The sequence below is a fragment of the Ammodytes marinus genome (assembly GCF_949987685.1).
Source record: "Ammodytes marinus genome assembly, chromosome: 22".
Classification (NCBI taxonomy): domain Eukaryota; kingdom Metazoa; phylum Chordata; class Actinopteri; order Uranoscopiformes; family Ammodytidae; genus Ammodytes; species Ammodytes marinus.
This window is the reverse complement of record NC_137226.1, coordinates 14,537,938-14,551,111: the sequence shown is the minus strand read 5'-3', so window position 1 is coordinate 14,551,111 and position 13,174 is coordinate 14,537,938. Positions and strand designations below refer to the sequence as shown.

The 13,174-nt window shown below is 38.2% G+C and overlaps 1 protein-coding gene across 2 annotated transcripts in view; it reads left to right on the top strand.

Annotated features, from left to right (window-relative positions):
• Positions 1-13,174, top strand: part of tbc1d22a (TBC1 domain family, member 22a) — a 121,567-nt gene that overhangs the window by 99,360 nt on the left and 9,033 nt on the right. For both annotated transcript variants that reach the window (XM_080051055.1, XM_080051056.1), the window contains exon 13: positions 2,313-2,408. In XM_080051055.1, coding sequence (XP_079907181.1) covers positions 2,313-2,408 — 96 coding nt within the window. The remainder of the gene's footprint in view (positions 1-2,312; positions 2,409-13,174) is intronic.

Below are 13,174 nucleotides of genomic sequence, written 5' to 3'. Positions count from 1 at the left end.
GAGTTGCACATAAACAAAGTGAGCCTTTTTATTCGTCTGAACATTTCTCCCCTCTGTTGCCAACTTTTTTTTTCCGGCTGCCAGAAACACATTAAAGTGAGCACCAAAGCAAGTCAGATCCACTGTCATTAGTTAAGCTACCGTTCTTGCTGCAGCCAAAATATTTCAAGTTAATGGTGGAAATGATTGGTGGCCAATCCGAATATCAGGATTACTTGTTAACAGAAGTTCTTTTTGATCGAGATAAATCACCTTTTAATTTGTGAAATAGTCCCCCCCAAAGTCATATTAATGAGAGAGTGGCAGAGTGGATGACAGACATTTGTTGAATGAGACTGAAGAAAGTGACTTATTGGGAGAGCAGTGGATAGATGAACGGGGGATTGAAAAGGAGGGAGAGGGGGCCGAAGGAGCGATGGACTGGATTTCATAGTTTCACAGTCCCCAAGAGTTCATTGGTGCTCTCAACCATGAACTCACTCAGACACATGCAATCTTTGGGGACTAATAAACACCGTGCCACTCATATACTCGCTCATCTGAGTTTGCGTGTGCATGCGAGTGTGCGTTTGCTTCGGTTGTTTGGATTGGAGCTGCAGGGTTAGACCAACAAGCCAATCACCTGCCAGTTTACAACTTGCATCATGCCACACTTTGCAAATAGTTTTCTCTTTTTTTTCTTCATTTGCCTCCCTATACTCTGTACTCTCTGTTTCTATCATTTACTTTGTCTTTTTGCCTCTCTCTCTCGCTCACTCACAAACACGCTCACAGTTGGGGAAATTCAGAAAATTGCTTTGACTAAGTGGAAGGTAAAGTAAAAGGAAACCCAAACAACGGGAGACGATGTACACAAAGGCGTAGGGAGGATCAATCTGTCTGGAAAGAGCAAACACAAGAGGAGCTAACAATGCAGCAAAGCAGAGCTGACATCCACTTTATTATTATGTTTTCTTTTGTTTCTTTCAATTTCTATTATATCAAACCACAACTGTGTTGAAATCTGTCTATCCGCTATTCATCTGTACATTCCTTACTCCTTTTTATTAGAGGGAAATTCAATTATCACAGCAAGTGAGACAGTTTCTATTCATCCCTGCAGAGTTATTGCTCAGTTTGCTCAACATGCACACACATTAGCATGTTGGTTAAAGTGCAACATCGGTTGAAGTGGAAATGTGTAATGCAACATCTTCCTGTATCTAATTGAGATCCTGTAAATGAGATTCTAGTATGATAAACCTGGCGACGTTACTAGAACTTGTCTGTGTCATATTGGGATATTTTTCCCACTCACCTGTTGCTGACTCCCCTACAGAGCCTCATATAGAATGAGATATTTCAAACAGTGTGTGTGTCTGTCTGTCTGTTTCCCAAAAAGTGTAAATGATGCCTGGATAGTCAAAATTTGAGTGTATTTCAATGCAGCCCTTTCTTCTACCACCACATGCTATCAAAGGAGACACATCAGAGAAGAAGTACACTTGGAGAATAATTCATGAATTCATGCTATTACAAAGAGTGTGAATGGATATGCGTGTGTGAATTTTTCTCCCACCCAACCACATCTGCACGTTAGTAGTGCTCTATACTAGAGACAAAGAACAATGTGTTTCAAAACTTAAGTTCCATGAATTCTGAGCTCAAATAACTCAAAAAAAAAAACATGCCATAATGCATTCAGAAAAAAGCTCACACAATAAAATCCACTTTGGATATTGTATGTCATCTTTATGGTGGCATACGCTCCTCCTAATTCACTTGCATTTAAAGGTCCCGGTAATTATCCTCCTTGTGATAGGGCCCCGGAGAACAAAAAAAAATGAATAGAACACGGAGCTATCTCGCCCTTTGTCTCTCTCCCTCTTTAATTCCCCCGCTCTCTGCCGAGTCATAAAAAAAGTGAGCTGCCAAACCTAACGAGGGCCTGGAATAAAATATAAAAAAGACATACACAAAGAAGAGAGGATTTGTGTCATCTGTGTCGCCCTGTAAATGTAAATTGTATGGATTGTTTTGATATTTGTCCTTTCTCTCTTTGTTTATGTGACGGACTACATGCGGCGAGTAAACATGCCTTGACATCCTTCCTATAATGAAGCTATTCGAGTTATTCCAAAAGTACTGAGATGTTTTTTGCTTACATCTTCCTATCTCTATATATCCTTCTAACAATATAACATAGCCGGGACAGAGGTAGGGTTTGTTTAATGGCCGTGAAATGTTAAACTTGTAAATCAATGTCTGGCCTCATTATTCTCTTTCTGTGTCTCTCTCCCTCCCTCTCTCTCTTTTTTTCTGTCTCTCTCTAGGCCGAACCAGAGGGCTTCTCCCATTTCCACCTCTACGTGTGCGCCGCCTTCCTGGTGCAGTGGAGGAAAGAAATTCTAGAAGAGCGGGATTTTCAGGTAATGAGCACACAGGACACAGGGGGCGCCATGAGGCTTTGTGCTTCCTACTTAGGAGTGAGACACATTATGCATAAAGGACATGCACACCTTTTAAATACATCTGGTGACGCTGATGGACTAATTTTCTGCAAGTAGTTTTGTATTGATGTTAATTAAAGGTGGAGTCAGCAATTCTAGAGAATGCTTGTTGTGTCAAAATCACTTTTTGTCCAAATCAGTGAATGTGTGTGTGTGTGTGTGTGTGTGTGTGTGTGTGTGTGTGTGTGTGTGTGAGTGTGCTCACTGCAACAACAAAACAATATCCAGTGTGAATTCACAGACTTTAGGCTCTGTAAAAAAAACTGTTCATTTGACAAAAAGCATAATCGCTGACTTCACCTTTAAGCTCAGAGATGTACCGGTTGTGTGCAAAAACTATCCAAACACTGTCCACTGCAGTGTTTGGACATTGCAGAGCTATTCATGGCCTACTTCCCTCTCCATTACCTCCGCGGTCATTAACTGCGAGGTTCAAAAGTCGTTGTGAGTGCATTAGTAGATGACAGTAGACAGCTGCCAGAAGGTGACTTTGGCTCTGCGAGCTCACTGCGGGGACATGGCTTCTTCTTAACACAGTCTAATATCATCACATACAAACATCATCTACACTCTTGGGCTGCTCTCTCTCTATTTCCCTCTCCCTCTCTCTTTTAGTTTTGTTTTACTGCAGTCTTTGAGTTATCCCTTTCGTCTTTTCTTTCTCTTGTTATTTCCGCTGTTCACTTTGCAATGCCAATGTTCTTTCCTCTACTTTATTACGTTTTTTCTGTCTGTTTCTCACGCTTCCCTTATTCTCATTACTCAAAAGATAGAACAGAAAAGTCTCATCAGAAGCAGAAAAGAAAGAAAAAAAACTGCCATTGTTGAGTTACTCATACGGACCTGCTGAGCTGACAATAGCAAATGGAGTCCCGTTGATCGATGTGCTTTAATAAATATATTTTACTTACTTACTTAATTACTTACTTATAACTCACATAGGCTCTATGGCACAATACAGACACTTTTTCGCAACATTTTTGAATATTTCCCTCATGATCATTTACCTGTCAAAATCTGTAAAAAAAAATCAGTGTTTATACTCAGCCTAGGCTCTGTAAACAGGCATGTTAGTTACGTTGAGCCCCCCTTTGTTTACATACCAGTTTACAGAGCCTAGGCTGTGTATTAACACTCTTCAGTCAAAACACGGTACAGACAGGTAGCAGACATGATATATTCACTGATTTTGACAAAAAAGTGATTTTGACAACAAGACCCCACCTTTAACTATTAACATACAAGCACACAATTCTCCCTACTCCATATTTAATCCACTGGCTGGCTTTCCATTCAGACTACCAAGTGCTGCGCCAAGGGCAAAGTATCCATCCTGGTCGAGATGAGAGGAGAGGAGGAGGAGGAGCTGTTGAGGGAGGACAGGATCAGAGAGGCAATGAGAGGGTAAAGGAAGGAGGAAGAGCAGGTTAAACATCAGAGCAATGCAGGGAATAAAAGAGAGGTGTATTTTTATACGGAGGGGACATTTACGGTGTGGCACACTTTTGTCTAATTTGTCTAACCCAGTGCCATTATTCCAAAGACACAGTTTTATTCTGAGCCAGTGTTACAGATGATTAAATAAAGCTGACTGTGCATTAGGCTGCAGTTTGTGCGCACTCAAGGCTTTTGAAATGGACTCAAACAATGAAAAATATGTTTGTATATACTTTAGATGACACTAGATCTCTGTACTCTGTGAGGATTTCTTTACACTAAAGAGTTTCCAGAGGACATATATTTAAATGTGTTTTGACTGCAATTTAAATGGCGTAAATTCCATTAAAACTTTTTTTTCCCCGTTTGAGTAAATATGTAATTGAGGGACTTTCCTCTGCACTACCACTTGTTAACAAGTTTTTTTGGAAATGGAGCATCGATTCTTTAGAAAAACATCTGAAAATAAAAGTTTTCCACTGAATGAGAGTTGCTGCTGTATGAATGACACCCTGATCAAAGTGGAAGTCCTTGTGATGATTGCCATTAATTGTGCTGGTTTTTATTAATAAAAATCACTGAAGTTAAAGAAAAATCCACTCTGAGATAAAAAAAAAGGTAGAGTTTATACAATAACTAAAATAAGCAGCCCACTCCATCTTTTATATCACAACTGCCCTGTAATATATCAGGAGAAGCCTTCAAAAGCGATAGCAGTCAGAGGGTTACTTTTCTGAAGAACCTGTGCTTTAGAGGGAGGCCAGTTGATTGAAGCTGATTCACCCACTGAGTGAGACACTGGAGGCAGTTGGAGTTTGAAGATGAGACATCAACTGACTCATCTGTTCTTGCTTTCATACTCTTCTTAGCCTCTGTCTCTCTAGCCTTTCTACCCTTTCCCCCCTTTGCTCTCTTTCTCAAATAAGATTGCCATACTTTTTTTGCTGGATTCCATTTCAGATTGAACTTAAAGATGGTTATAGGTTTTTTAAATGGATTTCTGCAGCGTTTTTTAGCCGTGCACAGAGAAAAGCCTTGCTAACCTTTTGCGTAGTTAACAGCGTGTCCACTCTTGCGTTAAAAAAAAGCCAATGCATTTATGGAAATATCTTAATTTGAACAAGAATAGGCGTGCACACTGGGAGCAGATAGAGCATGTGGGGGAGTCAACAATGGCAGACTTTAAAAATGAGCGAATTCAGGAAGCACCATAAATTTTAAGACAGCTAGGTCAGCTTTTTAAAAAAAAATTTGCATGATTAGAATGTATGCACTCACGAATATGAGAAAGGCTTGTGGCCAAGCATCTCATTACTGTTAAAGCTACAATGCGAAACCTTTTCATATAAATAGGGCCCGATATGGATTTTTGAGTGCCGATGGCGATTATTTTCAGAGAAAAATTACGATAACGATTAAATCGGCCGATAATAATTTTGTTTTTATTCCCAAAATATATATTGAAAAAATTTACTTACATATTAATATATGTATTAATACTTGTTACTGTCGATAGGTGTACAGGAACTTTTTATTTTTTGAAATATGCATTATCTAAAAAAAATAAAGTGTTAAAAATAAACTCAGACATTAAGCATTTTATGTAACTGCACCAAACCCTCTGGAACTCCATCCCTCCAAATAGCAGCATCTTAGACTAAATAAACTCATTCAAAAGTCAAATCAAAACTCACCTCTTTAAGAAAGCACAAATACACCTGACTCCATTCCAAACCTTATCTATAATTTGTCTGTATTTTGTTTTCTTTTTTTATAAGTAGGGGAGAGTGGCCTAAGTTGTGCAACTTTTTACTCAAAGTGATTTTAAAGTGAGGCCTTGACAGTTATGTCTCCAACTCAAATATGTACATATATTTCAGGATGTTGTGCATGCCTGGCAATAAAAACTTTGGATCTGGAATAAACTGTTTAAGAAATATAGCTTTCGGAAAAAAAGTTGTCTTATGGCACAACTTGCCCCCGGTGCGGTGTAAGTTGTGCCACAAGAGAGAATACCATGGGGTAAATTGTGCCATTGATATATATCTCATAAACTGTAATGCAAGACAAATCCACAAGACAATTATTTATTTAAGGTTTATTTAAAGTAAATAAAGTAAATATTTTACAAAGATTGAAGTTCAATTTTCTTAAACAAGGCCTAGCAGATCTAGGTGGTTTTGCCTGCAAAGCTCACAATGACAAAGTCACCATTATCATCTTTCTGGCCATCTGAACTCTCATCAGTGGTGTCGTTAAGTGGAATGGTCAGTCTCTTCTGAGCTACTGTAGACAATCACTTTCTTTTTGGTGACCAGCGTATACAGCCATGCCACTGGCACAACTCTCAGAAATTTGCTTCGCACTAGTTGCTCCGTGCTTGTGACTGCCACCTGACAAATGTGATTCCCCCTCCATTTCTGCCTTTAAATCAAGGCTCAAGAGTCAAAACCCATCTTTACACCCTGGTTTTTCCTCCTCATTAACTATCTTTGTTTATATTTGTGGATGTATGGACTTTATGTCTTTTATTTTTGTTATTGTAATTTTACCTTCATTGTTTATCTACTGAATGCACTATGTACAGCACTTTGGACAGTGCAAACTGTCATAAATGTGCTTTAATAAATATATTTATTATTTATATTTATTACTTACTTACTTACTTACTTACTTACTTACTTACTTACTTACTTACTTACTTACTTACTTACTTACTTACTTACTTACTTACTTACTTATAACTCACATAGGCCCTTTGGCACAAATCACCCCAACCCCAGAATTTTGGATAATAGCAGCAGTTTAGGGCTGACATCGTGCTAACTATATAGACACAAAGTGTAGCATACTAAAGCACTAAAACATGTGTCAAATGTTTTCAAACGTGTCTATAATTGTTCAGACACAATAATCAAAAAACCATGATCATGGAAATTTTACTTTGAAAGGCAAAAAAAAAAATGTTGAGTTTAAATGTGCTTATATCTTATTCCATGTTTCTCCCTTCTTTACAGGATGAGTCAAATGGATGGCTCTTCTTAAATATGTGGTCACATTTCCAATTTCTTCTATGGTTTTCTAGAAACAAGGGATGGCACACTTCCCCAACCGCACAACTTAGGCCCCTCTCCCCTACAATTTTCTATATGTACATAATGTTAAGTGTCTTTGAATGACCTCCAATAAAGCACTATATCAATTCAATCAATTACTATTAAAAGAAATCTGCAAAAAATCCTATCAGCTCCACACAACTATCAGCTCCACAAAACTCTCAGTTTTTTTCAATATGGCAGCGTTTACAAACTGGTGTCACTCCTTGACACTGGCGCAGGAGTTCTTGAAGCAGCCACCGACTATTTCAGTTGTTTATTCTACTGCTAAGAAAAAACCTTGACGTACAGTACATGGTATAAATCCCATGAGCGATCACCGACTGCTTACCTCATGTAGATGCGCCGACAGTGTTGTTGTAAATCTTCAGAATTCCTCATGGGGCAACAGATGTAATGCACTATAGCTTTAAAGAAAAAAAACACACACACACACCCACGCCTTTAATTTCCACAGCTTTAATTTCCTCCTCTCTGTTTAATATCCATGCTAGCAGCTGTTCTACAGGCAGTGTTTTAACATTACACCTGCTTAGCATCAGCATGTTAGCGCTGTCATTGGAAGCAGGCTTGAGGGTGCTGGCACATCTAGGGTCCTGCTGCACACAACTGCCAGCATGGCTGTAGATTTTCTATCCTTGTTTCATTAAGTCTCTCTGCTGTTGAACAAAGTTCAAATGATTAATAGTCTGCAGTTGCCCTCTCCAACATGTTCTCAGGCACACACCCCACAGTTCATCCAAACTTTTTCTGCAGTGGTATGTCAGGCCTCCATACTTTTAAGATGACACATACTGTATTATACAGTTGGAATAATACATACTCCTCAAAGAATGCAAGAAACTTCAGAAAACACACTGAAAGGTAATCTGCAGATGCTGTACATTCCTAGTGTCTTCGCCAGAAAAGAGAACTAAGCTTTAATTTAAACACACTTTCATTTTGTAACCTTCCCCCTTCCACCTGTCTGATCACTTTAGAATAAGGCTTCTCCCTGTTTTTCGATGTACAACTACTTTAATATTCTATTGATGCTGCCGTTTGTTACTGCAAACTCAACACTTCATCTGTGTTTAGCCGTTTCTAATTAATTCAGGATAATGGAGACATCATTGATTTATTCAGTCAAAATAACGGTCATAAAGCACACTATTTTTACTTAGTTGCTATTAGGAGTGTGGTCTCTTTTGTTTCCCCTCCAAAACCCTGTCTGACACATGCGCACGCACACATGCACACGCACCAAAGCCTTTTTTTTATTTTTACAAATGTTTCATAATAAATTGAGCTAAGTGCATTTTTTAAACATAAGTGTCATTTAGGAAGGAAAAAACTAAAGAACAAAACAAATCTTCTCTTCCCATCTTTAGTGACTTAATTCCCAGAGATTTCTGCCTGTGTTCCACTGAGCTTTGGAGTTCAAACGTGGGCCTGCCAGGTTCTTAAGGGCCTGTTAAGTAGCTATTATCTCCACATGCTCTACCCAGAAACCCTCATGGCATCCCTTTCCTCTCATGTCTGCCTCTCTTTTCTCTTTCTAGCTTTCTCCGTGACTGTTCTCTCGCTCGCTGCTCTGAATTCCTAGCCCAATATCTTTGCTTTATTTATTTCCTTACTGTTTCCTTCCGTCTCATTCTTTCTCTCTTTTTTTTCTTACTTCTTTTCCAAAGCTTTCAAACATCAAATAAGCTTTCCACAATATAATGATCTTAAATTTCCGCAATGATGACTTCAGTGATGCCTTGACTTCTGCTCTTGTGTCAACGTGAAGCTGTCATTTTTGTTTTTTAATGCAATATCTACTGATTCATCGGATGGATTGCTATGAAATAATGATAATAATACACTTATTTGTATAGCACCTTTCATACAAAAAATGCAGCAAATAGTGCTTTACAATATAGCAATTACTGGCAGAGTCCTTTACATTAAAATAGAAACCGAATAAACATAAAAATAGGGATAGACTTACATAAGGGAATAAAGTTATTATACATACTCATTCTTGAGTTCTCTTGATGTTTAGTTATTTTAATAAAAGTTCTCTTCAACTGTTGGATGAATTCCTCTAAAAGTCCTTACTTTTATTAACGGTCCCCAGAAAATGAAGCCCACTCACTTGACATTCAAATTTAGCTCGAGTCACCAATGTAGAATCTTACATTTCTTTTCATTTAACTTTTATTTATCCATGCATAGGAGACATCTTAAACTTGAGGATTCCGTGGACAAAATTCGATACCATAGAAACTGTCCAAAGGCATTAACATCTTAACAGGCAAATCAAAACAGTCAAGTCAGTTTAACTGTTTTAACCAAGAACATGCATTTAAACAAATAATAAAAACATGTGCTTCGGGCTGTATGATAATCAATCTGCTCAAAATTGCACTGAATTGCTGTTCCCATTTCCCCAGGGCCTGCAGGCTAACTAGACTTTTAGCAGCTAGTTAGTGTAGTACAACATAAACATCTTGTTGATTTTTATGAAAGCTGTAAATTACTCTTTTGATTGATTTGTGCATTGCTGAGTTGGGAACCGTGTGTTCTCCGGAAATCCATTAATTTAGCATATTCTGGTTCATACTCACAAAAATGCAAATGTGGTCATTTTCTTCCACACACATAACCCTGTTCACAAAATGTGAGCTACTTGAATGTGGGGGAGCAGCAGTGTATGACAAAAGTGCTGGCAAGTTACATGCTTGGGGTCCCGAGATGGAACACAAATGATTGATTCAATTTAATAGTTTTAATTAAAAAAAGATCCATCCAGAAAGTAATTTAAAAAGGATAATTCATGCATTGTTATTAAACATGGTAAGGCGGGTAACTGTGAATCTCCTCGCCTGGTTGTGGGATTGGATCGGTTAAGCTGCTAAATGAAAAAGCAGTATGGCACTCCCCAAGCAATCTGCCTTCCACCGTTCCACCCCAGCTAGCACACTGCTGCTAACTGAAGGCCTTGACTGAATGGATAAATTAGAACGTACACCAACAACCACTCACACACTTTCTCTGTCACTCAAAGCCATACACTAACGGACCCAACAATTTAAAATATGCGCTTAAACATTTCTCTCCCACATCGTACCATTTAATATACACGTTCATATTCACCTGCCCTTCACATTTATTTCTTAAACACATACAGGACACAGTAATGTTTTTAATTGGGCTACCTGCAGACATCGATAAGGCTACTGCAGAACTGCATCTAAAGGACACTACAACTTAAAAGAAAGTCTGCACTAGTCTGGTATCTAAACCTGCATATGTGAAGCTGTACCTCAGCCTGGTAAATTTGAGAATGGAAAAACCCTTTAGATTCAGATGCAGCAAATAATATTTTCAAATCGAGCAATAACAGCAGCCATTACTTTAGCTAGATGTGAGATTCTTGTCTGGTTTTGGCACAAATAGTAACTCGTTATGCATGCTGAAAGAAGCGAATCATTGCTGCTTTTGCAATTTAGCCCTTCTGAAATTAGTTTTTAAAGATTACAGCCTCCATAAAAGGACCACTCCATGAGGTGTACTAGATCAAATAAACCTTTAATTTCCTCATATTGACACAATTGCAATACTTTGTGCTTGAGCAGGGATCTTTCTGTTCTGCTTGTATGAACCGCCCTTTGCTTTTAAATCCTTTCCGACGAGGCCTGTAAATTTTTCATGCACATACAGTATGATACGACTGCAACTCGCTTCATGCCATGTAGTTGGCAATGATGTTATGCAAGAAAGCAGAAATGCTACGTCACAAATCTTCTTGACATTCGGTACCTACATCTTGTATTTTGAAAAAAAAAAAGGCACACACTCTATTGTCTACATGCACTCTGGTCTGCATCTGCAACGTGGATTGACATTTACGTCTGCTCACATGTTAAATTATTCCTCATGCCTCCAAGAGCTCCTTCACATACAATAAAAGAGACACTCCACTTGGTAATGTGGCCAGTCCATTTTCCAACAGCCAAATATATACTCTATGCTCTATTTTCATACTATAAATATTGCCATCATCAATTCTAAAGATGTGTATTGCCTTCACTCAATAAAAGGTGTTAGAAGCTGCAGCTGGCTGCTAAACTAAGCTGGAGACCTACCCTATTAATGATGTTATCTGTAGATTTCCTATAATACTCATTCTACTTATCATATACTGCCTCATTTTCTAATTTAATCAGATATTTACACACACACAAACACATAAAAAGCGAGGATTAACAATTTTACAGCTAGTCTAATAAATAAAATTACTTTTGGATTAGCATGTTCAAGGATTATGTGTGATATCATTACCTTATGACAAAGCAGCACTTAAATTAATTGACAGACTCACATAGACTTGTGCAAATGTCTGTCCATTCACAAACAAAACCAAGAGTATTATTTGTCAGCCTAGATTTCATGGGTATCAGTGGGACCTCTTGATCTCGGCCATCTAATAGCGTTTGCCTGAGATTTCATTAGTAGGCATTGGTGAATAGTCCCTCGTCCTGCTCGTTAATGGGAGGCCAAGCGGATATGCGAAACGCAAAGCTATTAGTTCTGTGTAAATGGAATCTCGCTGTCACCACAGTTCTACCCGAAACGCGCAGGAGATTTTGTGGTGAGAAAGTGAGGTGAAGGATTGAAAAGGAGAGACAAAGGTTTGTTTTCACTTTAATTAATGGTGTGTGAAAAAACTGTAGACCTTTCGTAAATGTCAGCGTCTGTCCTCAGATCGGTTCCGTGCGGAGAACGCTTTGGTTTAGGTTGCCTCGGCAATAAAGGAAAGGGGCTGCACTCCCGAGGAACCAGGATGTTCAGGAAATGTCAGCACTATCTCAATCACAGACACTCGGAACAATACTTTTTTCTTTATTTTTTTATGATTCATTTTTTAGATTATAAAGATGGAACCCAAACATTATAGTTTGAAACGTTTTCAGTTCCAAACATTGGTTTTCCACTCAGCTTGACTTTGATTTAATCATGTTTTATTTGATTCTGCTATGATTGTCTGACCAATTTATTTGTGACCTCACAAACTATAAGCAAGCAGCCTCCAATTACATGTTTTATCTTTTTCTTGTGATAGATATATAGATAGATAGATAGATAGATAGATAGATAGATAGATAGATAGATAGATAGATAGATAGATAGATAGATAGATAGATAGATAGATAGATAGATAGATAGAATCGCTTAATGAGTAACTGCAGTATCAGCCATACAATGATATGCACATACAAAGTAATAGAGCCAAAGTGCCCAGGTGAAAAGCTGAAAGCACTATACAAGTATAACACAACCTCCAATACATATGCATAGAGTGACAAAGTAGATGTGAATGGCACCTCTTTGCTTTGCCCATCTGTTTTCTGTTTCAACACAAAGGGAAACAATTGTCAATAGAAAAATATGCTGATGTTATGCACATAGAATAATCTACCTTTTGATTGTGTGCCAGATTTTGAAGCAATCTGCCTATAGATGCATCTTTCTGTCCCTGTTCTTTGATCTAATTTAGAAAACTAATTTAACCAGTTAGTGGCTTTGGTGTCGCCTGATAGGTGTGCTTTACCCTGCCATTGTCAAAAGAGGATGACACATAGCGTTTGTGTTTCCTCCTTTTTGAGTGTTAATTCACCCCAAACCATTGTACTAATTGAGACATTATTTTGTTTGGTGACATATTACACAAAGATGTCTCTTGAAAGTTTATTTTCGGGGAAAACTGAAAAAATACATTCAGTCTAATTGTCAGAACAAAGTGTGTCCCTGTCATGACACCAGGACAACTGTTTGAAAATTGGAACAATCACGATATAATCGGGGCATCTGGTCTTCCAGATCTAGATATTATCTTAAAAAAAAAAAAAAAGCCCTGAAACTACAGGTAATGTCAGTGTTTGAGTCCACCATCTTGTGCATGTTTGTCCCTGTATTTGGAGGCTCTCATGAGTTTCTTTGCTGCATGTGTGTGCACCTCTTGTTATTTTTTTAGCCACATGTGCTTGCGTGAGAAATAGCAAGTCCCCATTAAGGCCCCCGCCTTGCAATTTCCTGTAAAAAGCTGGTTCCCTCCTCTTGATTAATTCCATATTTTTTCACCCATTTATCACGACGAGACTTCCT